This window comes from Xiphophorus maculatus, chromosome 3 (assembly GCF_002775205.1).
Source record: "Xiphophorus maculatus strain JP 163 A chromosome 3, X_maculatus-5.0-male, whole genome shotgun sequence".
NCBI classification, from domain to species: domain Eukaryota; kingdom Metazoa; phylum Chordata; class Actinopteri; order Cyprinodontiformes; family Poeciliidae; genus Xiphophorus; species Xiphophorus maculatus.
Genome location: NC_036445.1, coordinates 12,351,409 through 12,376,704, shown reverse-complemented (window position 1 = coordinate 12,376,704; position 25,296 = coordinate 12,351,409). Strand labels below are relative to the sequence as shown.

The 25,296-nt window shown below is 39.2% G+C and overlaps 2 protein-coding genes across 2 annotated transcripts; one reads left to right on the top strand and one right to left on the bottom strand.

The window, feature by feature from the left end:
* The first annotated feature begins 1,654 nt into the window (after positions 1-1,654).
* LOC102237690 (dromaiocalcin-1-like) lies at positions 1,655-9,716 on the top strand. Its single transcript, XM_023331377.1, has 9 exons — positions 1,655-1,686; positions 4,281-4,351; positions 5,926-5,982; positions 6,265-6,363; positions 7,705-7,830; positions 8,378-8,532; positions 8,624-8,739; positions 8,995-9,231; positions 9,541-9,716. Exons 2-8 carry the CDS (start codon positions 4,282-4,284, stop codon positions 9,140-9,142), a joined length of 771 nt encoding a protein of 256 aa, XP_023187145.1. The 5' UTR covers positions 1,655-1,686; position 4,281; the 3' UTR covers positions 9,143-9,231; positions 9,541-9,716.
* Positions 9,717-16,627: 6,911 nt separating this feature from the next.
* Positions 16,628-25,287, bottom strand: LOC111608043 (CD209 antigen-like). Its single transcript, XM_023330342.1, has 7 exons — positions 25,217-25,287; positions 21,609-21,679; positions 20,266-20,379; positions 18,953-19,399; positions 18,332-18,486; positions 18,110-18,225; positions 16,628-16,834 (listed from the first exon to the last, which is right to left on the bottom strand). Exons 2-7 carry the CDS (start codon positions 21,676-21,678, stop codon positions 16,687-16,689), a joined length of 1,050 nt encoding a protein of 349 aa, XP_023186110.1. The 5' UTR covers position 21,679; positions 25,217-25,287; the 3' UTR covers positions 16,628-16,686.
* Between the last annotated feature and the right edge of the window lie 9 nt (positions 25,288-25,296).

The window sequence follows — 25,296 nt, the reverse complement described above, 5'->3', positions numbered from 1 at the left end:
GTTTGGAAATTAATTATTTTCCACAACAATACGGTGCGTTGGCCGGATCCCTTGGCTGGACCTCACATGAGCCCGGCCTTTATTCTCCATCATAAGCAAGTAACTGTAGCTCGCAGAAAAAGCCCAGGAAATAGACAAAACCTATCTTTTTATTGTTAATGCAAAATGTTATACACTTTTCATTTCATTTCATCTGACAAGCTGAAATAATAGCAATATTGCTGCAAGTTTTTCCACAATAAATGTTAAGAACTAAAACTTGTGGAAAACTAAACTGAAGTAGCTGATAAGTAACCAATGCTTATAGTTGTAAAAAGATTTACTGTATTAAAATGCACATCCCAGTGAATCATTTGCACAGTACTTGTCTGACTGCATTGTGCCAAGTGTAAAGTTTTGGTGGCGGGGGGATTACGGCGCGGGGTTGTTTTTCAGGAGCTGGGCTTGGACCCTTAGCTCCAGTGAAAGGAACTCTGAATGCTTCAGCATGCCAAGACGTTTTGGACAATATCATGCTCCACACTTTGTGGGAACAGTTTGAAGCTGGCCCCTTCTTCTTCCAACATGACTATGAGCACAAAGCAAAGTCCTTAAACATGTGGATGGCAGAGTCTGATGTAGACGAACTAGACTGGCCTGCACAGTCCTGACCTCAACCCTTTAGAACACCTTTGGGATGAATTAGAGCGGAGTCTGAGAACCAGGCCTTTTCATCCAACATCAGTGTGTGACCTCACAAATGGATTCTGGAAGAAAGGTCAAAAATCCCCATTAAAACACCCCTAAACCTTGTGGACAGTCTTCCCAGAAGAGTTGAAGTTCTAGCTCCAAATGGTGGACCAACATCATTGAACCCAATGGATCAAGGCAGGTGAGCAAATACTTTTGGAAATATAGTGTATGTTCCAAGGCTTGTCCTAGAGTTGGAACACAATGGTGATCGGTTGGAGTTTCTTTGAGAAAATATGGAGTCCTGTGGTGGGTATGCATTACACTGCTGATTTCAGGTGAACTGAACAGTAAATTAGCTCTTAGATTAGGGAAAAGGGAATATCAAAATAAAAGCTGGGCTTTGTAAAACTTTTAACTCAACTGCTAGCAGGACTGAATCGCTTCAATCGTCGCTCATGTTTTTTTAATTTCTTTTATTTTTTTTAATGATTATCCTTTCCTCTGCACCTGTCCAAAGAGTTGGCTGAAAACAGGCTGTGCAGTTTTAACGGCTAGAGACAATAGAGCATGCGCTCTGTGAGCTCTCATATTCTATTTTATTTATTCCCCGATTAAATAAATATAACTCTAAATTAAATAGAATAAGAGCTACTGCAGTGTGTGAAGAGACGTACTAAAACGAAAACTGCTCTCACTGAGACTCCAGTCCTATGTTCATAGTAAAAAACATTTCAAAAGAATCTAATCGTTCGTGAACGATCACATTGCTTTTATTTGCGTTTTGTAATTTACGCGACTGTTTCTATTCCGCTGGAGAAATATCGCTGTCTGCGGTTGTAACCGAAGAACGGCTTGAAAAGAGCGCATACGATGTGCACATCCGCCTATAGTGCGCAGCGGTCCGCTGTTTGATAGAACGGGGTCTGGAGGCGGAGGGATCCGCTTGTCAGTGCAGCGGTCCTAACGGCCTCGGCTGCCGGGGGTTAGTGAAGAAGCTGGTTTATACTTTCACAGGTATTTCAAGTTCACAAGTAATATGTAATATGTACCACTGTTAAAAGTGTGTTGTAAGTCCAGGTTTTTTTTTTTTTTTTTACCGACATTGATTGTATTTTGAGATATTTTGTGTATTGTAAGGGACTGTTTACTGCCGCTAGCCTAAATGCTAACTTGTTAAAAGGAGAAGCAGAAGAGTTGGTAGTTCAGTAGTAGATATAGCGACAACCACCTAAAGAACACGAGGAGAGCTGTGAAACTCCAACCAAATATTAACACAATTGTTAGCTTTCATACTAACGTCAGTCAACAGTTACGACCCAAGTTCCTCTACAAATGTGCTAACGTTTAACATTTAGAGAAACAGTAGTTAGCATTTAGACTAGCGGCAGTTAATGGTCTCATGTAGGGTTGCCAACTGACCCGTATTAACCGTCACGTCCCGTATTTTAAACCAAGTCCTCTGTTCGGGATTCTCTGTTTCTCGTGTTTGACTGCAGCCTGCAATTTGTGTTTACAAACACTAGATGGCAGTCTGCTCCTTTCAAACAGTGACATCGATACATATATATGAAGTAAAAAGCGCGGCGTAGCAGTGCTTCATCTGCTAAAGGCTTTTCCAGTCAGTCACAGCTAATTCGAAACATTTACTTTGAAGATTAATTTATAGAAATCTACCAAATATATTCATTTCTATAACTGCAAAAAGAAATGGGTTAAACCTGTCAGTGGCTAAATGAGAGTCTCTGAAGGTTCAGAATATCACTGCCTTTGATCAATACCAGTTATTGTTGATCAAAGGCAACTCTCAACAGGTGGTTGTTGAGCCTTGATTTAAAGGAACTCAATGTTTCAGCTGTTATACAGTTTTCAGAAAGTTTGTTCCAGATTTGTGGTGCATAGAAGCTGGATGCTGCTTCTCCATGTTTGGTTCTGGGGATGCAGAGCAGAACCAGAAGACCTGAGCGATCTGGAGGGTTGAAACAACAGCAGCAGATCTTTAATGTATCTTGATGCTAAGCCACTCAGTAATTTAAAAACTAACAAAATTATTTTAAAGTTTATTCTCTTAGCTACAGGGAGCCATTGTAAGGGCTTTATAGCTGGGATGATGTGCTCTAGCTTCCTGGTTTTAGTCAGAACACCAGCAGCAGAGTTCTGGGTCAGCTGCAGCTGGAGGATTGGTTAAGCCTGGAAATGTTCTTCGCGTGGGGGGAAATCCCGGGGGGCTTGGTGAGTCCAGACCCCTCAATTTAGGAAAAGTCTAGAATTCCCCCCCCCCAAAAAAAATCATACAAGAAACCTTGTATTTAAAAAATATTAATATGAAAAGGCAAAAGAAACAAAGAACGAAATAAATCTGCCATCCATCAAAGAAAAAAATAATTTTTTATGCCCCCTGCCACTGTTAGAATAATATTTTAGTCCAAAGTGTAGGATGAGCAACAACAGCAGCGCAGGCTGAAGTCAAGAGGAAGTTGTGGCTCTGCAGCACAAACAAAAAACCCTCCAGTAAGAAAATACTTAAAGCAAAAGTCATGTAAGACCTTTTATTTATTTTCACTGCTCAATAGGAAGAAACGTATTAAAAATAAAAATCCGGCTGCAGTTTATTTCATTACTTTGACTGAATGTTAAACTGCCTCGTTATGCCTTGGAAATCAAAACTAGCCAAACTGGCTACATTGCTTTGATAGACAAGCTTTTTTGTAAAAGGTAGCAAATATCTCAATTATATTTAGCTCTCCAACTCTTACATTAATGAGAAGAGTTTGAAACGGGAGGAGCTAAGCGCTACAAGTAGCCGACAGCTCAGTTTGTGGGAGGTGAGAGCAGAGAGAGAGATGGAGAAAAACAGAAATGTATGCCTTTATTTCTTACCATCTTCAACACAGAGCCTCTAAAACCACACAGGTACACCAAAAAAATCTAAATATTTTTCTATAAAAACCCTGGTGCTTTGAGCGTTAAGTTTAACTTGTGATACTTCCCAGATCTTCATTATTTCTACCTACTTATAGATTAAGTAAATAACATAAATTGTATTGAGAGCCACTTCAGTAAATCTATATTTATGAGGAATTTTATCAAATGGAGTTACTCATTAAAGCTTGTTTTTATTTTGAACCTTAAATTTTTGTAAAGGTGTAGCAGAAATTAAATCTCTGACACTGAATCAAACTCGTATCTAAACATTTAAATTTAGTTTGACTTCTATGGATCTCAACAGTTTGTTTACTGAGGAAAATTACATGTTTCATGTGCATCATCACTTACAAGTCATTTTTGGTCTTGCAACTTGAACACATTAAAACTTTTTAACCACATTTTATGTTACATTTCACTGTAACTTTGCTGACCCGAATCCCCAAATTGCTCTTTAAAAAATTCTCTGTTTATTGTCCACCCAATAATGAAAAATGATTTCTTCCCTTGGTTCTTCAGGTGATAGAAGGCCGACTTTGTAATTATCTTTATGTTCTGATGCTGCATCAAACCCTGATGTCTTTTAAAAAGTGGAAGAGGAACCCGCCTGCTTTCCTGTGAGCTACAGCTGAGATCATTCATTCATTTGGACATTTTCTAAAGTCTTTATCATTTTCTCTGTAAAGGATGGAGGACAGAGTGAACCGTGACTCTTATTCTACAGTCCCTGTCACCAAAGACAAACTTTCTCCTGAAAGTAAGTGACTCTATATATTGTATGTTTTATGAGGACTGAAAAGTAACAGTGCTAGGCAAATGCATTTAATTTTTTTTTCTGTGTAGGACGTTGTAGTGTTTTTCTTTTTCTTTTTTATATCACAGATGAGCTTTAATGTCTTTGTATCATCACAGAAATCTCTCGGCAAATCAAGTTTAAGACAATTCAAAGTCCTTCATATGATGAAAACATAAAAAGTGGAAAAGCTATTTGGCTGTGGCATAATAAAGGAAAGTAAATGCGATTTGGAGAGTGGACTTAAATCAATGTTGTTTTGCTGACTCTTGGTCAAACCTCCTTTGGCCCAAAAATACCGACTTCAGTTTTGTTTTTATTCAGCAGAAGAAAGTTATGGCGCATCCACTCATTGATTTGTTCTGTGCATCTGCTCAGAGCTTCAATGGTTCACAGTCACCTGGTGACATTGTAATGCAGAGCTGCATCACCTGCACAGTAATGGAAACTCATCTTGTTGTTTGTTATAACCTGAGGTCAGATTATAACATATTAATTAAGGGAGCATGTACATATTAAATAAGAGTCCAGAAAATGGAACATCGCAAGTTTTTGAAACTCCAATGTAAAGTTACCTGTTGACACAAACAAGCCCCAAAGAAAAGAAGGCGAAAATCTCCCACTGCAACCAATTATGCTACCACTGATACACTTACAGTCTGTTATAGTTTTTGTTAACTGCACACTTTATATTTAAAGGGCCAGTATTTTGTAAAATCAACTTTTTTGAACTTTACATAATAGGGCAACAGCGGTAGAAGTTTGCCTTGCAATCGGTGGGTCGCCGGTTCGATTCCCGGGCTGCCTGTCCCTGTCGTTTGTGTCCTTGTGCAAGACACTTCACCAGACTCTGCTGCTGACGGTGGTCAGAAGGGCTGATGGCTCAAAATGGCTGCCTCGCTTCTGTCAGACTGCCCGAGGACAGCTGTGGCTACAATCCAGTAGCTATGTCCTTCATCAGCATGTGATTGTGCCCTTTGACATCTCAATTAGATACATATACGGGCATTATAAATAAAATAAATTATTATTAGTAGTAATACTGTTATTGTTTCGTCCAAAATATGCCTGGAGGGTTGCTTTCATTCTTTCATGAATGTTTGAGAAATCCTTTGCTCTCCCATGCCAACCATTCAGCCTAGCGAAAACATCCCCTCTCAGCTCCTTCAGACTAGCCAGCAGAAATTAGCATTTCTATAATTCCTTCTCTGAATCCTGCGCTTCTTATGCCAATACAAATTGATGATTATTACTGTTTTATGTACATGTTTTCCTCAAAGTAGCAATGCATCAGGCAGCAGCAGGCAAAATACTCTTGTTGCATTTAATTGGAATCTAACTTTCAGCAGAAAGGTAAGATTTTACTGGAAGGTTTTAAGGTACAAACTTAAATCTAAAATTGTTACAGTTATTTATAAACCTGGCAAAGTTCAAAAAACATGTTGGAATGTAAAGTTGTCAAAAGAAATCTGATTGAAAATGACATCAATGATACTGATTTTGTTCAATTTCAAAAACTCTGTTCATTTCTGTTTAAGGAGACGAGGGTCAGCTGATTTCTGTCTGGTCATTTATTCATGAAGATCAGAATTCAGGTACAGGTTCAAGTGCTGAACAGTCCCAGGCTGAAGGAAGGCCATGTTCTAACATTCAGATGTTAATTATTTACCTTAGAATGGCATCAAACACATAAACCCACTCTGTTAGATCCATACTTATTTCTTGCTCTCTCACTGATACATAGCAGGATACATGGTATTACCCAAGTAGTGGGTGTCCTAAATACTGTAGATACTCCATTGATGCTCTGTATTATCAATATAAATTGTCTAACCTGTTCAGTACAATCCAGCAGAAGTCGTCTTTGTTTCTTCCAGGTGAAGCAGAAGAGGAACCAACAGTATTCACTAAATCTCGTCTGTATTTGGTGGGTTTGGGGATTTTTGTTGCCCTGGTAACTACAACACTCATCTACAGTAAGTTTCATTTCAACAAAATATATATCTTCCTATATGAAGAGTTTGCAGTTTAAAGCATTAAGATATATTGTAAGTGCCTAATAGTAGGAGGCAGGGGGCCCTCTATTTCTGCTAATAATGTGGATTGCTGCGATCAACAGTCAAACAATTCAATCATCCTCACACCTGCTATAAACTCACTGCATCTCAGACATTGCTGTTTACATTATATCCTATATGCATGTATCATATAATCAGGGCCACCTTTTTGAATTTTGGGAAATTGGTGGTCGGTCGATTCTTACATGTGAAGCCGATCTCATCTTCCTCAAGAAAGGTCTAAAAATCAACCACTGTCATCTTCTGCTCCACAGTGAGAGAGGTTTGACTGTAGACGGACCAGCCCACCAGGTCATATCTGCACGTTTGCAGTTAACAAGAGTCGCACTACTGTTGAACCCAAAAAAACTCAGAAATATAAAGAGCCAACCACCAGAATCAGCTCATTTAAAGTTAAAACTCAGTTTCACACAAGCACAAAGACGTTAGCATAATTTTTTTATTGTTGTACTGGACCTTTCAAGGTAGCTATCAGGCTAATTGTCTATTAGCTGCTCCACAAATCTTCTGGATTTCATTACAAAGACACATTAAAACATCTTGGGTTTATCCTTTATCTTGGGTTTTTCTCTTTTTCCTCTTTCTTTTCTCTGTCCCTGAAGGATTTTGTCCTTTTTGTGACATTGTTTTGCTAACTTATCTTCCACCGCTGCTTTGGCAGTTTGAATGAGCAATGCTCATTGTAGCCCATATTACCAGTGAAGCGTTACCTACCTGGGCAAGAGCAATTATAAACAATGATTTCTACACGATCAAATATATGTTATTGTAAAAAAACAATCACAACTTTACAATGAAATTGTGTGTTTCTGTTAATATAGTCACATGGAAATTATTACAAAAAAATAAATCAGTTCCACTAGGGGCACCCTAGTGGCCCTAAGCTGTCACTTAATTGACTTGTGCAGGCCTGGTAGGTGAGTTATGAACGTTGATTAAAAGTCAGGGACACTGAAGTGTCACCAAGAATCAATTTAACTTAATGCTGCTCAGCTTGAAACCTGTCAAGGTGTTAATGAGAAGATCTAAACTTGTGGAGAGGACGATGCCTAGTTTATGAACCTCAGGATCTCATCTTTTTCATAGACGATGGCTTAAATCAGTTTACTGTTCTGTGGTTCTAAAGTGAGAATACTGTCTGATATCCTGTAAAGATCTGAGAGATAAACTGAAAATGATGATGCTCCTCTGATACAGATGGAATCACTGACTCTCTGACTAATTTGTGTTTTTCTTTAGTGAGTGTAAAGATGGCCACGGTGCTGGAAAATATCAAGGACCTTAAAATGAAAAAAAGTCAGCTGCTTCTGGAAACTACGATAATGGAGAGACAGATCAACGCACTCACCCTAGAGATCGACAAAGGTGATTAGATTTCTTCATTTTTTTGTTAGAATCTTCAATTATAAACAATTTTCAAGACTTGCAGTGGCTTGCAAAAATATTCACACCCCATAATGTGCTCAGGATTCAAATTAAATTCCAATGAATTCAATTTATTTATGTTTGTGGTTGTAATGTGACAAAATATGGAACAGTTTAAGGCGTATGAATACTTCTTTACCTGATGTTTATTACCACCGGTAGAGAGCAGATGACCACTTGTCTGACAACAAACTGATCCAGTAAAACTGATTTATTAGCAACAGGGTTACAGCAAACATTTGATTCTGGAATAATAATTTTTTTAAGCGAGCATAGAGCCCTGTGGTACGCCACTTCTAACTGGAATGGTAGCTTAACTTAATCAGCTTCCAATATTGATCTGTATTCTACCTTTGTAATCTTTGCTTGAGAAATTTTGACAATTGAAACATTAAAAATGTATACTTTAAATATATAAATATACTTTATTTCTACTTAATATTATGTTTCCTTCTTTCTCCTCTTTCCTCTTGTCTAATGGATCCAGAGTGTGGGCCGTGCCCGGATGACTGGATTCTCTTCAGACAAAAATGCTACATGTTTTACGACGAACCAGCTCCTTGGAAGACCTGGGAAGAAAGTCGAAGGTTCTGTCAGGACAGAGGAGCAGATTTGCTTGCAATTGGTGATCTGGTGGAGCAGGTAAAATCTAATGGTAATCTGGAAGTTTCTGAAAAGCTGAGGGTTTAAAGTTATAAGATTTATGACGATGTACAAAAAAATCTGTTCACAGAAATTTATCAACAAACACATCAAATATTACCAAAGTGAATACCATGGATACTGGATAGGACTACAACATGTTAACAACACCTGGACCTGGGTTGATGGACGAAGAGACACTCTTGGGTAAGAACTATTATTTAAAAATATACATATTTAGGTCAAAATGTAAATATATATTGACAAGTTTGTAGAAGAGCTTTTTGTTTTTTGAAAATGTTTAAGAAAGTTTCAGTTTAGTCAAAAATGTAATTTTCTGTTTAAGTTGAACAGTTTGGTTTCAGTGACAAACATGTAGATGCTGGCAGTTATCAGTTTGATGTCAGTGAGCTGCTGTGTGATTTTATTTAATGTTCTGGAGTTCATGTTTCTGTGTTAAAGGTTCTGGGCGAAGAACACGGTCACCAGTCCGGGACCAAAAGCTCTGGTGATTCCAAGTCAAAATCCCTCAGAGAGCTGGAAGAAAGAAAACAATGTGTTTATGAACAAATTCATCTGTGAGCATAAGGCTCGACTGAGGTCCAACTGACCGACTGTCCTCTGAAAGTTTCATGCAGGAATGTTCAACTCTGTCGTGAATTTCTATATACAAGTCATCATCACCTTAATAATCTGCTGGTAATAAATATATTTGTTAGATTAGTTCTACTTAAGTGTTTATCCTTTTTTAGATCATTTGTTTGTTAAAAAATATCAGAAAGTTTCTCAACAGTTTTAGATGCAATTGTGAAAACAAAGACATTTAAAGCTAAAATCTTGTAAGTTCATACAACTCCTTTAATTTAATACTAGTCTGGCTTCTTTTTTTATATGCTTCTTATTTATATAGTGACAAAATATGTAGATGCTGACAGTTATCAGTTCGATGTTAGTGAGCTGCTGTGTGATTTAATTGAATGTTCTGAGGTTCATGTTTCTGTTTTAAAGGTTCTGGATGAATCAGACGGTCACCATTCCAGGACTGAAAGCTCTGGTGATTCCAAGACAAAATCCCTCAGAGAGCTGGAAGAAAGAAAATAATGTGTTTCTGAACAAATTCATCTGAGCGTGACTCCCGCCTGGCTTATTCTGTCTATCTGCTCTCTTAAAGATTCATGCAGGAATATCAGCTGTGTCATTAACTTCTGTATACAAGGCATTACATCATCACTCTAATTATCTGACGGTCATTTTATATTATTCTAAGTGGAGAGAGAAAACAAGACTTATGAAAATCCTTTAATTAAACATTTTTATGCAGAATGTCAACATTAAAATGAAAACCGAGGCTTAATGTGAAACAGAAATACAGAGTAACAACTTCCAGCGTCAGAGTAACAAAGTCTTTCCAAAGGGCAGAGAAGTGGCATAGCTAAATGTTAAATACATTTAGATTCAACTAAAATGAAACATAAACCTGAGCCGCTAAACAGTTTGGACATTTAAACCAGCTAAAATGACCAGAAACACATGAAATTAGATGCAAAATACAAACATAAGTTAAAACTGGAAACGTGCAATAAGTTTAATAAAGCTTCACAGTTTAAAAAACAAACTAACCACTAATCCAATTCAGTTTATTTACACAGTGTCAATTCAGACCAAATGTCACCTCAAGGCACTTTGCAAAAAATAATTTCAGTTCAGTCGTACAAAACATTCCAGTTGATTCAAGTTCTCAAAGCAGGAAGCTCACTTAATTATTCAAAGTGTTTTAAAAGGTTCCTAAGGAAACCCAGCGGATTGCATCAACGACTTTTAGCATTCAGAGACGACCAGCAACCGCTCACACCGAGCGGCACATGGTGCACATGGTGACAGTGGAGAGGAAAAGCTCCCTTTAACAGGAAGAAACCTCCAGCAGAACCAGAACCAGGCTCAGTACAGTCTGAAGGTCTGAGGTGACAGAGCAGGATGCAAAAGAAACAGATGAACTGATTATTTTTGGTGTTCATGGAAATAAAATGTTAGACTTTATTAAAAAAAAAAGCAAAACAGTTTTCAAACTACAGGTAGACAAGTTAGGTACATAAAGACATAAATTAGTAGTATATTAGATTTATTGAAGATGAAGTTTATGGAATATTTTATTCACAGCACAGGTTAAACGGCTGTCAACTGCATTTCACATGCAGCTTAGACTAACAGGATTAATCAAACTGGGAACTTCTTACGTTTTGTTTTGGTGTCTCACAAAGTTCCAAGTCAGGAACTCCACATTACATGTGACCTGTAGGATCTTCTCATTAGTGGCTGTCACTCCAGAATGAATGAGTGAATGAATGAATGAATGAGTCATGCCTTTACACTGAGGTTTAAAATGGCCTAGTTTAACAGTGTGTGTAACTGTTTTCTGCTAAGCTCATGCTGCTAATAGCTGTTTTTGTATGATCATGGTTCATCAAGTTGATGGAGAAAATTGTTGGAGGCTGAATGTGTAAAGATGAAGAAAAGTAAGTCTGTAAATCTGCAACCTAAATCTATAAATATAGTAACTTTAAGAGTTCAGATTACAGAAAAGCGTGGTTGGTTTTCCGTTTGGGACAAATCAGAAATAACTTTATAAAGTGTCAACTAATAGTTTTCCTTTGATTTTTATTTTCTTTTTGTTTTAGACCACATTCAGCTCGACTAAAGAACATTTTGGACCTTTAAGCTTCTTTCTTTCATCTTTACATTGATGTCTGCCTCCTCTAACAGTACAGATGTGGAAAACCTTTGTTCTGCATACCTGCTGATGCCATTGAGACGATATTCACCCAGTTGTGTTAAGACATTCAGGGCTCTTATAAATGGTTGAACTGTAACACAGACCATAAATATAAACCTGTAGCATTCATGTACTGAGAATGATAATGCTATTAAATCTTATTTAATGCATTCAAAGAAAAATTAAAATAAAAATATATAGTACATTTGGGATTTAATTAGGAAGTTTATTTTGTAAAAGTTTAAAGAATCATCTTGATAGGTTGATTGTTGTGTTACCATGGCTACAATATTGTGTAATCTTTGTGTTTGAGCTGGGTTTGTTGACAAATACCTCACAGCAAATAATAACCAATAATCAGTTATTTATTTTAAACTCAGCCAGTTAACCTGGGCTTGCTATCACAGACTTCACTAAATCTATATTTAAACATGTTAGAGATCCTGAGGCTCTTAGTAGGAGGGACAGGGGCCTAAATCATGATTCTGCCCAGGGCCCCATATTACTTGGGCCGGCCCTGCATGAAGAGCTGCTGCATCTCTGACCTGGAATCTACCTGGAATCCCCCGGTGGCCCCTGTCAGTCCCCCGGTGCTTTTGGGACATTTTGATTCATTTCATTGCGGCATGTTTGGCTTTATGCTGCGGTTCTAATTATTGCTACAATATTTTCTCTGATGTTTATTTTGTGACTCTAATTGGGCCGAATCTTCCTTTAACAGTTGAGGTTCTGCAGTAATTTCTATTGTCAGCCGCGAACCTCCAGCCCAGATCAGCAGCGGCTTTAACCCGCCTGGTAGAAACGTGAAGGTGAAGCAGAACAAATAGAGAGCAGGTGGTACCGGGTGGTACCGGGGCTTTGAGCTGCGGTACCGCTGAGGGTTGCGGTGACAATCCGGTACCATTTCTTTATATGGGGCATTCTTTACATCTGTCAATGGGACCGACTCAGGCTGCATTTAACTGGAGCAGCCTGATCAAGTTAAAGTCAAGTTTTCTCTGCAGCTGAAGCATTTCTGTGTTTAGGGGCGATGCGGTTTTTTTTTTACAAAAAATAAATACAAACACTTTTTCTAACTTAACCTTTTGAGGTCGACGCCCGCCCTGTGGCGGGCATGACGTCATGTTTCTGTGTGTTTTTTGCTCCAATGTGATAATAAATTTTGTCAAAATGAAACAAACACTGTAAAATCACAAAGTTTAGGATGTTCTGAAAATAATGATACCAAACAAGGTAAGGTAAATAGTTTTTATGGTGAAAATATAAGGGTAAATTCAAAATTAGACCAAAACGGCCATTTAGACCCAAGACTCCAAACATCAGATCTACATTTTTATTTACAAACAAGTGTATGTTAGGAACAAAACATATTCTTTGCCCATAATTTGATAGTTACAGGGCGCAGATCCCCCCCTCCTCCTCACTATGGGCCTGGTGTCTGAACAACATGGAGGAACTGAGAATCATTATTAGACTGAGGGCAGCCAGACTCATTTATTTTGCAAAATTGTTATTGTTAGCTAAATATTGTTGAAGGGCTTAAGCATGTCTCCTCACAGACAGATAAAAAAAGAATTGAGAAAAATAACCCAACAAACTCAAAAAACTCACTAGGGGCCCAAGCCCCCACACGTCCCCCCCTCTCTCTGCACATGCCTGTATCCCCAGCTTCAAAAGTGGGAAAAGATCTTAACATTTTAATCTTTTAAAAATATTTATTTCAACACCTTTATTTGAAAATAACCGGTTTTAACTCTAGGATTCATAACTTGTGTCTCTACATTTCTAGTTGGTGGAATTCGTTTTTATTGGCTCGTTGCTGAACTTAGTGGTTGCAGTTTCAGCCTGTGGCTCGTGGATCGCCTCGCTTGCCCTCTTGCTGCTGCAGCGTAATCCTCCCCAGCTGGGTCACGGTGTTGGTTCTGTGGGTTTTCCTGACCGTCCCTCAGCCAATGTCCACGTTGTCCACAGGTGCAACCAGCTTTAGACAGATCAGTGTGGTGTCTTCTTGTCTCACTGCTCTGAAGCATCTTCATCTTTTCCTTCTCCACACAGGAAACCGAACAGGCAGGGGTCACTAAGGTCAGCTTAGTGACGCCAACAGGAGACCAAACATTAGTCCTTGAATGGAAAGGTTTCATCATTTCAAAACATTAAAAACACCTGTAGCTTCACATTTATAAATCTAAACGATTACCTCAAGAGGAGATGAGGCCCAGGAACCACTCTGACCCATTTCTTCTGGAATTGGGTCGGATGTCCTCTTTAGACTGCAAACGTCTTCACAGAATCCAACAAATCAGCTTTGTGGTTGATTTGCTCTTAAACCTTTAAGAGGGGCCTTTATGTCTGATAAAGATCTTTAGGATTCTCTACAGGTTTGGTTCCTGGTATAGAAAACCTGAACTCTAGTAAATATCTGGCTTATACAAATGAACCTTCATGCCTGTGGTTCCAACTAAAACCATTAAAGGTACTTTTAGCTTTTCTGAGCTAAATAGAAAAGCTTTATATACTTTGAGAGAAACCCTTGCAAGTATCTCACAAAAACAAACAATACTATTTGCAAATAAATGGCTGATGTCTGTTTCTCAAGTTGTTAAAGTTTATTGGATCCTTTTCTAATTTAGATCTGTTTAGTTTCTTTTTAAATTAGCCTATAATTTGATAATTTATTGCACTGAGTGAGCGTCTCACCAGGTAACAGTGGATTTTCTTTGAGTTTGTTGATCGCAGAGCTGCAGCAGATGAGCCAGCCCTTTTCTCTCTTAAAGCCTCAGTGATGTTTGAGGCTGGAGCTTTGTGCTCAGTCCAGGGATCTGGCTTATTGCACCTTATTGCTGTGGAAAATTATTAATTTCCAATCACTGTTAGGTGAAAATCAGGTTTAAAAAGCCTGTTCTGTTCTGACAATGCAAAGAAGGATTCTTAAAGGTCCATTATTATGCTTCTTTTAACAAGCTAGGACAGGTCTGTGGGAAATACAAACATGTTCATTACATTTCAAGCAGAAAATCATTCTCAGATACTGAGATTCAACCCATCTGTTCTGCAGGCTTTGAGCTCATTTAGGAATGCGATGCGTTACCAAGCCCTCCTAACTCAGTGTTTACATCACTGGCATCTCAGACACGTGAAAATGGCTAAAGGCAGACGCACAGTGGCACTAACACACTTCCTGACCCACAGGCTGAAGAAGTGGAGCCTCCTGAACATCCATCCAGCCACAAACGCTGAAGGATTAAACGCTGTGGATTTGGTGGACATTAATATGGCTATTAGTTCAAACTCTGAGGACTCTGCTTCACTTCAGCAAAACAACCATCTTTATCTCCAAATGAAACTTTTAAAAAATATATTTGTCAGGTTAGATGAGAAGCACTTCTGTCAACGTGTAAAAAAAAATTCAGACAATGTTTGCTGGTAATATCTGAGTGTCCAGCATGTTTTCTCAAACTCAATGTACCCGGGGGCCGCTGGAGGTAGAGTCTGGGTGAGGCTGGGCCGCTTTCACACACACGGCCTCCTCAGCAGAACCTTTCTGATTGCCTATTACCATATTTGGCCGTAGTCAGGCGCTGTAACAGCCGTAATTGTGTGTCTCTTTAAAATACTTTAGTATTGCTAATGATGTCAGAAGTATGCGCCACGGCTTCTCTGTAGAGAGCGTGGGAGAAACGTGCTGGACGGACATGTTGGCTCCCTAACTTTTCAGTAATGTTACGGGTTGTTTGGACGCTGCTCAATTTTCATGTCTGATAATATAGCAGCCGTTCAACCAGCTTTGTAAGTTTGGTGAAGAGCGTATTTATTAAAGGACAACACTGGGAAATTCCCAGTACCAGTGTGGTTGGGAGTTTTTGACCGTCCTGACGAATCTGCCGCCTCCTCTCCTCCCTTAAACACAACCCAAGCGTTACAGCGCCTAACCTTAATTACGTTACACTGACCAGCAACTTCCAGGTCTAGACTGGATGCTGAAGCACGTGAAGCGAGAGCGGCCGCGGAAATTGCGCATGTACCGCATGCAAATAATGACAAATAGAAAATGCAAATAGGCCCGGCCGATGTCCCGCCCCCGAGAGCAATATACTCCACCGTGATTGGTAAGTTTGTTCAGCTCCGCACACAACACTGAAAAGTGCCAATTATATCAAACTCGCGGGCCGCACTAACATTAAACTTTCATATTAAGGCGGGGGCCACAAACTATCGCCCCGAAGGCCGCAGTTGGCCCGCGGGCCGCGTGTTTGAGACCCCTGATGTAGACCATCACTTCCAGTTCAACTCCGACAATACCGTCAGACACAGGACTAGCAGAGGCTATTGTTCAGCGTTAGCTGATGCTAAATGACAAATCATGTTCATGCTGAACAACAATACAAAACACACAAGACTGCAGATTTGTGACAAACCGTAGAAACAGAGTTTTCCTTGTGTCCAGGTTTTGTGGTAAATCCTGTCTGTTCTGTTGGTGGTTTTAGAGGAATCCTTCCTAAGCTGATTGGTGCAAACTACAACTTTCTTTGAGAACATCACAATGACATTGATGGCAAAAATAAAATGAAGCTTTGCAGCTCTCTGAACATTTTCCTTTTCCAGCAGCCATTGTAAAGCGGTAGCTTGGAATGAAGTGGGCGGAGCTCCACTTGGGTTGCCAGGTGAGGGACTGGGTTTGGCTCAGGGTTGCTAAGTATAAACGACCTGCGAAACATTTATTCCCAAAAACCTGCTGGGTGTTTTGTTTTATTTTCTTGCTCTTGCATTGTCTCTAGAAACAGGAGACGCCCAAATGGAAAGATGGAAACATGTGAAATGTGAAAATGTGAATTTGCAAAATAGGAGACTTTCAACAAAATCAAGAAAATAATGGACAGCCCTGATCCTCTTCATGACTGGTTGGTCTTGGAAAAACAGTGTCTTCAGTCAGAGGCTTCTTCAAATTTGCTGTAATACAGACAGCTATAAAACCTTTCATGCCAACAGCCATCACTATCTACAATAACTATTTGAAGAATTTGAATTAATATGAGTTACAACAACGATTAATTTCCCGTTCGGATCAATAAAAGTATTTTTGTATTTTGAATTAAGTACATAACTACATGATGTGTGTTTGCTCTGTCAGGCAGTCCACACATGGGTTTATACCAAAGATAAGGAATCCTGAACAATGGAGAGACAGTCTGGTTCCTGAGCAGCTGCAGAAAAACATCATCTAAACCTGCCTGTGCAAACCAGACAGGTTCAATAGGTGAGAGTTCATAAACACTAAGAGTGAAGAGACAAAACGACCAGCAGATTATTAAGGTGATGGTGACTTGTATATAGAAATTCACGACAGAGTTGAACATTCCTGCATGAAACTTTCAGAGGACAGTCGGTCAGTTGGACCTCAGTCGAGCCTTATGCTCACAGATGAATTTGTTCATAAACACATTGTTTTCTTTCTTCCAGCTCTCTGAGGGATTTTGACTTGGAATCACCAGAGCTTTTGGTCCCGGACTGGTGACCGTGTTCTTCGCCCAGAACCTTTAACACAGAAACATGAACTCCAGAACATTAAATAAAATCACACAGCAGCTCACTGACATCAAACTGATAACTGCCAGCATCTACATGTTTGTCACTGAAACCAAACTGTTCAACTTAAACAGAAAATTACATTTTTGACTAAACTGAAACTTTCTTAAACATTTTCAAAAAACAAATCTAAAACATGTTAAACACTTAAGTAGAACTAATCTAACAAATATATTTTATCCAAATTCAACATGAAATCCTACTTTCAATGATGCAGTATTAAAATTATTCCTCCCTCTGAACAGATTTCTTCAGATGGGCCTGCGTTTGTAAACCAGGTGTTTTATCTTGATCTCCCCTGATGTAACAATGACGGCCCTCACCCATCCTGTTTGAGGAAGATCACTTCAAATGCCCTGATTACTGACCTCAATGTTTCATTGGTGCTACAATAATGGCCTAGTCCAAGGAAGCCTCCAGAAGGTTCAGGGAAACCCATTGCCATTAAGAGAAGCACAAAGGTAGCAAATGCCCTGAATGTTCATAGAATTACAGCTGGAGGAATAAAACCCAACTTTAAAGTTACAGGGACAATGGCTACGCCCCCTGGTGGCTGAAACAGAAAGCCGCCACATTCCCAAGGAGGCAGGTGGTCAAAAACCATCGACTGACTGCAAAAGACCAGCAGCAAGGCTTGGTGGCATCAGCCACAGAGGTTTCAGGTCCCACAGTGAGGACAGACTGAGGACTGAAGGTCTCCATGCCTGAACTCAATCACCTACAGAACCACTGACCCAAAGGCACAAGAAAACCCAGCTGCAGTTTGCTCAGAGCTACATGAGGAAGATAAAGAAGGTTTTTTTTTTTTTTCAAAACTTCATGAGTCTGATTAGACGTCTGAAGCTCCTGCTGAAAAGAACAACCTGCCCACTGTGAAGCACGGCAGGGACCCAATGATGCTCTGGGGCCGCTTCCCTTCCTCTGGAAACTTGCAGAGTGTGAAGGTCAAGATGGATTCAATCAGGAATCAGGATATCCTGGGAGAAACTGTCCTGCTGTCTGTGAGGACGCCTGAAGCTTGAGGAAGCCCAGTAAGCTTTGACATCATTGGACGTCCAAACAGAACAATGAACCCAAACATATCTCACAGTCCACCAAGGTTTGGTTTTAGAAGAAGTCCTGGAGATCCTGGAGTCGTTGTCACAGTTTAACTCTTCTACAAGCTTGTCAAAATATATTTACATTTTGACCTAAATATGTATATTTTTAAATCATAGTTCTTACCCAAGACTGTTTACACGTCCATCAACCCAGGTCCAGGTGTTGTTAACTTTCTGTAATCCCATCCAGTATCCATGGTGTTCACTATGGTAGTACTTGATATGTTTACTGACAAATTCCTGAAAACAGATTTTTAGATTCTCATAAACCTTTTTACTTTGAGTTATCAATTTTCCAGAAATGTCCAGATTTGCTTCAGATTTCTAGCGTGGCGTTAGATTTTACCTGCTCCTCCAGATCATTAATAACAACCAAATCTGCTCCTCTTTTCTTACAGAGCGTTCGACTTTCTTCCCAGGTCTTCCAAGGAGCTGGTTTGTCGTAAAACAGGTAGCATTTTTTCTTGAAGAGAATCCAGTCACCTGTGCAGGGCTTACATACTGGATCCATCAGACAAGGGGAAAGATCAGAAAGAAGTGAAACATTAGTAACATAACATCAAAAAGAACAATAAATCTATAAAAGATATCCCAGTGTCTATATTTAATGTTTCTATAGTCAAAATATCTTAAGCAAAGATTTCTAAGGTAGAGTGCAGATCAATAATGGAAAGTGATCAGGTTAAGCTACCATTCTAGTTAGAAGTGGCGTACCACAGGGCTCGCTGCTCGGTTCACTCAAAAACAACTGTATAACTGTATAAACTCTAAACTTGTTGCTAATGAATCAAATTTTCTCCACCCCAGCCAAGGCCCTGGCTCACCTTGTCAGACATCAGCACCGTACCTGTGATTATAATGGTTAGGTATGTTTTGAACAGCTATTTATAACTGAAGATTATGACAACACTTAAAAAAATAAAATAAATAATCCAGAGTTTCAAAGGTAATGTATAAATCTAATCACTTTTGTTGAGGCAGTTGTCTTTAACTGAAAATGTGTCAAACTTCTGGATGAATTCCAGACTCTCCCTCAGCTCTTCTCTCTCTTGGCTCAGCTTGTCTCTCTCTTGGGTCAGCCTTTTAATCTCTTGGGTTAACTTATCTCTTGTGTGGCTCAGCTCATCTTTCTCTTTGTACAACTGGTTCAGCTCATCTCTCTTTTGGCTCAACTCCTCCGTCTCTCGGCTCAGCTGCTCCATCTCTCGGCTCAGCAACGCTCTGTCTCCGTTCACTAGCTGCAGCGTAGTTCTCATGCGGCTCAGCTCCTCCTTCTTTCGAAACAGCTCCTCTCCCACTCGGCTCACTCGGCTCAGCTCCTGGTTCTTTATTATCTTTCTTTGATCAGTCAGTTTCTTTTTTTCTCTTGTGAGATTACTGATATTTTCCTGCTGCTTGTTAACCTTCATGCTCACTATAAAAACACACAAATTAGTCAGAGAGTCAGTGATTCCATCTGTATCAGAGGAGCATCATCATTTTCAGTTTCTCTCTCAGATCTTTTCAGGATATCAGACAGTATTCTCACTTTAGAACCAAAGAACAGTAAACTGATTTAATATTTCATTAACTTGCTTATTTTTGGGGGCTGCATGGCGGTAGAACTGTTGCCTTTCAGCAATAAGGTCCAGGGTTTGAATCCTTGGAGTCTGTATTCATAAAGTTTACCAATGGACATTCTTGTCCAGTGACCAGTAGAAATACACCAACCTGCCCAGCAACCCTCCACTGACAGCTAAGTTTAGACAGTGGATGTGTGGATGTTTAATTTTGTAATACTATGTTTTATATAATTTTACATTTATTGCAATTTTATTGCTCTTTTATGAATGTGTGGAGCTTTTATGTCGGAAGTCTTCACTTTAATTGGGCTGATTTTCACCAATGTCTTTAAACTCCTCCACTTCAGGCAGAGACTACTGCCACCTCAGAGGGTAAAGTACAGTCATGGCCTCAGACTTAGAGTTTACTGGAACCATGGGCTGAAGAAACTAGCAGAAACACATCGTCTATGAAAAAGATGAGATCCTGAGGTTCACAAGCCAGACATCGTCCTCTCCACAACTTTAGATCTTCCATTAAACTTTAACACCTTTACAGGTTTCAAGCTGAGCAGTATTAAGTTAAATTGATTCTTGGTGACACTTCAGTGTCCCTGACTTTTTATCAACATTCATAACCCTGCCTACTGTTAGACACTTGTATCCTGATGCTTTAAACCTCTAAAAACTTGTCATAAAAGAAGACAATGAAAATATATTGTTCTGAAATTAAACTAACTGTAGATAGCTGTTCCAGCTAGCAGGACACAAAAAACCCCCAAACCCGCCAAGTACAGATGAGACTGAAGGGGTGATGTTTCTTTTGCTTCTTCCTCTGCTTCTTCTTCTTCACCTGAAAGAAACAATGAACTTGATAAGGTATATAGTTATAATTCATCAGAGGGCCTGGATGCCTGTAGAGGGGTATGAGTTATTTTCTTAGCGCCAGTTTAACAGGACAGGAAAACATGGAAAATCAGCTGTGACTCAGTGGTTTAGGTAAACACAACCAGCTGGGTCAGACCAGACCGGACAGCCGATCTGCCTCTGAGCCGTACAATGGCAGAGAGACGACGACTCCTTCTGGATTGTACTGAACAGTGGCTAGACAATTTATATTGATAATAAGGAGCATCAATGGAGTATCTATTTAGGACACCCACCACTTGGGTAATAACATGGATCCTGCTATGTATCAGTGAGAGAGCAAGAAATAAGTATGGATCTAACACACTGTGTTTGTCTTGTTTGACGTCATTCTAAGGTTCAAGATTAAGATCTGAATGTTTGAACATGAGTTGCACAGTGGCGCGGTTGGTAGCTCTTTTGGCTTGCAGCAAGAGCTGCAACCAGCTGTTGGAGACCAACCATATAGACCAAAGAAGGTCTACTGTTCAATTGGTAGATGGTTTGGCGATTACTAATCTTTAAAAAGCCTGACCTACCAATTCCGATTCTGGACGATACTAAAGTTTTTGTCTGAAATGTTGCTAAATATAGCAAGAAAGTCGCTGAGTTGGCAACAGTGTGGTGAGTATTGTTAACTGCAAACGTGCAAAGATGACCTGGTGGGTCGGTCTGTCAGTCAAACCTCTGTCACTGTAGAGCAGAAGAGGACAGTGGCTGATTTTTAAACCGTTTCTGAGATCCATAACATCAGTGGATAAGATCGGCTTCACATGTGAGTATCGGCCGATCATCAACCTCCCAAAATTAAAGAAATCATTTCCAATACTTTCTTGGCCGATAAACTGGTTCACCCCTAGAAACAATATTAATATTAGTCCATACTCCAAATCATATTTACTTTCCTTTATTATGCCACTGCATTGTAGCTACTCCCCTTTTTATGTTTTCATCATGTGAAGGACTTTGAATTGTCTTGTTAGTGAAATGTGCTGTACAAATAACGTTGCCTTGCCGAGAGATTTCTCCAATGATACAAAGAGATTAAGCCTCAAGGTTTACATGTGATGTAAAAAAACACTGCAGCTTCCTACAGAGGAAATAGTCATGTATTACGTACATTTGGGCAGTATTGTTGCTTTTTAATACTCATAGAATATATATGGAGTCACTTACTTTCACGAGAATATTTGCGATTGTTACTAGTGACTGCAGGATAGGAGTCATTGTCCCTGCTGTCGTCCATCCTTTAAAAGCAAAATCATAAAGATTCAGATTTTAGAAAATGTCTAACATCTGCTTGAATGATCTCAGCTGTAGCACCAGGCAGGTTCCTCTTCCACTTTTCAAAAGACTTCAGGGTTTGATGCAGCATCAGAACAAAGTCGGCCTTAAATCACCTGAAGAACATTTCCAGGCTTAAGGGATTAATGTTGCAACAAGATCTAGAGAAACTCATCCATGTATTTATCTTTCATTGTGTTGATTACTGCAACTGTGTCTTCACAGGTCTGACTAAAAAATCTAATCATTCAGACAGATGCAACTGCGTCACTCTGCCCTGACGGTATGGCATGAGACAGATAACCTGTGAAAGAAATTGATCTCCTCTACCTTCTCTGAGTGCCAACTATGAACAAAAAATCAGAACCAGGAGCCGTGTCTTAGCATTGTCAATCACAACCTTGCGTGGTGTTGCTCATTCCTTTCCCCCACTTGCTTTCTGCTAAGCTGCAGTTAGCAGAGAATTTTGTGAATGCTCAGTATAGTTAGCATGGCCACCAATGAGAGTGGAAAAATGGTAAAGTGTTTATTCACCATTAGCACACTGAGCAGCGAGTACATGAGGTTTATTAACAACACTAGGACCTCCCTCCTGGCGGCTCTGATGGGTTGTTTTTGTTGGGAACAGCCATTTGTTTTCAGACAGCAATTGCAGCTCAGGGAGATTTCACAGAATATCTGTCTCATGACAAACTGTCACAACATGGAGAGTTTTAACAAATATTTACAAAATATATATTTTTAATAAGTTACAAACTGCAGCTTCAAATTAATCCACAGATCTTATGTACCTCAGAAACAGTCTAAACATCAGACTGTCCTAAACACCCACCTGTTTGGAGTTGTCTTTGATTAATAATAACTGGAACATTGATTTGACAAAATGTAATGTTTAATGCTTGTTGTATTTTTGTAACGAATATGTTAAAAAATATATATATTTTTAAAAGTTTCATATTGCAACTTTAAAAGAACTCAGCGTTTCAGCTGTTTTACAGTTTTGTGGAAGTTAGTTCCAGATTAGAGAAGCATTAAAACTGAATTCTGCTTCTCCGTGTTTGGTTCTGGTTCTGAGGATGCAGAGCAAACCGGAACCAGAAGACCTGAGAGATCTGGAAGGTTGATAAAACACAGCATGTTGAATAGGCTAGGACTGCCTGTCAGTGTCTTTGTTACACACTGCAGACGACTGATTTTGGTAGAAAGTATCTGTTATTCAGTGAAAACTGGAATCAGTTTCTTCAGTAACCTTGTGGGTTTACACAAGGTAGACTAAAATGTTAATAAGACTAAAATGTTAATAATTACAGTTTGTACAAACTGAAAATATAATAAAACATGTTAATTAGTATAAACTTAGTTTACACTAATAGAAATAAATCACTATTTTATACGTATAATTATCAAGTCCTTTGAACTAAGATATAACATCTCTTCTAACTATCCTCTAGCCCAGGGGTGTCAAAGTCAAATGGACGGAGGGCCAAATAAAAAATTTAGCTACAAGCCGAGGGCCGGACTGATCGAATGTTCATTGAAATTTTTTTAAATGACGCATATAGTCTAGTGAACCTAATTGAACCTACTGAAAACCTAACAAATATATTCCAATATGATCAGATAAATAAAGCAATATTTTCTTATGGCTCTGTCAGTAATCTTTAATTTTCAACAGACACAACTGAAATATTTTAAAAATATAATTGGATTGAAATACAATAAAATAAAGTGCAAAAATCTATTAATCAAAAACAGCACTTTCATCAAGGAGAAGTAACATGCAGTGAAAACAAATATTAAACTTTAACTTTTAAACTTGAACTGAGTAAAAACTCTAAATATGTGATTGCACAGTAATGTTCACTTGTTTGAGGTTGAGGGTGATACTTGGTGGTGTCCCACCTTTTCCACAAGTTCATCAATGTTCGGGGTAAGGCTCTGAGCTGAGGAAATCCTCAGAATTGAGTGAAGGTGTTCAGCAGTAAGTCGACTTCTGTGTGATGTTTTGTTCAGGTTCATCAAAGAAAACAGTTGTTCACACAGGTATGTGCTGCCAAACATAGACAACGTTTGAGCAGCCTGGATGCGCAGCTACACGTGTCGCCGGCGACACATCTAAATTTGCAGTACCGTAATTCCGCCACACGTAGCGCTAAGTGGAAAAATTCCAACGGTTTCTGAAAGGGGAGACGTTGCACTTTCCAGCAAGTATCGGGTTAATACTGTAACTTCGCAGCTGCAGCTGCAGAGAGTGTAATTAATCCGGGGGGCACTCCTTTAATAGATGGTATATTTCGGCAATAACTTGGTGGATATTGAAAGTTCCGGTTGTTATGGATACATGGGTAAGTACATCATCTCACAGAACATTTAAAGAACTACTTACAGTTCAAATAAGGAAGGTATTTTTTTTTCAGACGGGGTGCCGGCTTACTGCGGTCTGCGGGCCGGTTCTAATAATAAATCAAGATCATTCCAGGGGCCGTAAAAAACCTTCTCGCGGGCCGGATGTGGCCCGCGGGCCTTGACTCTGACATATGTGCTCTAGCCTAAAAATCAAGGACGGGGTAACAGCAAAGCTCCTCAACTTCTACAAAGCTGCTAACGGTTGTTAGCTTTCATACTAACGGCAGTAAACAGTTACGGCCGTACTTCTTATACAAATATGCCAACATTATAACATTCCGAGTAACAGCGGTTAGAATTTAGGTTAGCGGCAGTTAACAGCGGTAGTTTCCAGCTGTGCTCTGTCGTTCAGGCTGCGCCGAGTATCCGGGGCTACAATAAGTAACCAACGTTGTTCGTGTTTAACTGCATCCTACAAACACTAGATGGCACTCCAACAACGAAAATGAGACAAAAGGAAGAAAGAAATGGGAACAAAAGAGTCGATGGGTTAAACATATCAGTTGTGACGTCAATAAAGCTTTTAGCAATTATGCCATAAAGGTTTCAAATGGACAAGAGAAGAATTTAATCTCCGTGAAAGCGTTCTCGTTGAGAATAACCTTACAATAAGCATATTTAATAAATACGCTTATGTCAATCTTCATTTATCATTAAGATTGAAGTAAAGCTTAATGATAAATAAATTATATGGTTCTGAGTAAAAATGCGGATTGGTATTCCATTTGTTTTTAAATCTATTTACACTTTGCTTGAAGCTGCAGTCTTGCTTTTCAAACATCCTTCTTTTTACTGAGGCCACCACCAGCTGGAAAAATGTAAGAAAAAAATATATATATTTTTACATGGATTCAACTCAAATGTTGGCGAAATAAACAAATATTGTAGGATAATGTCACAGTTGAGTTGTCCGTATTTTGGAGAAGCTGAGTTGGCAATCCTTTACTAACGGTAGTTAGCAGTTAGGCTAGCCCGGTAAACAGTTACCTCTAATACACAGAAATATCTCAAAATACAATCGATTTAAGTAAAATAAAAACTACCCTGTACTAACAAACACTTCTAACAGTGGTACATATTACCACTGGACCCACCTGTGAAGTGAAACCAGCTTCCTCTCTGGTCCCAGATAGCCGAGGACTCCGGGACGGAATCGCCGCCAGGACCGCTGCAC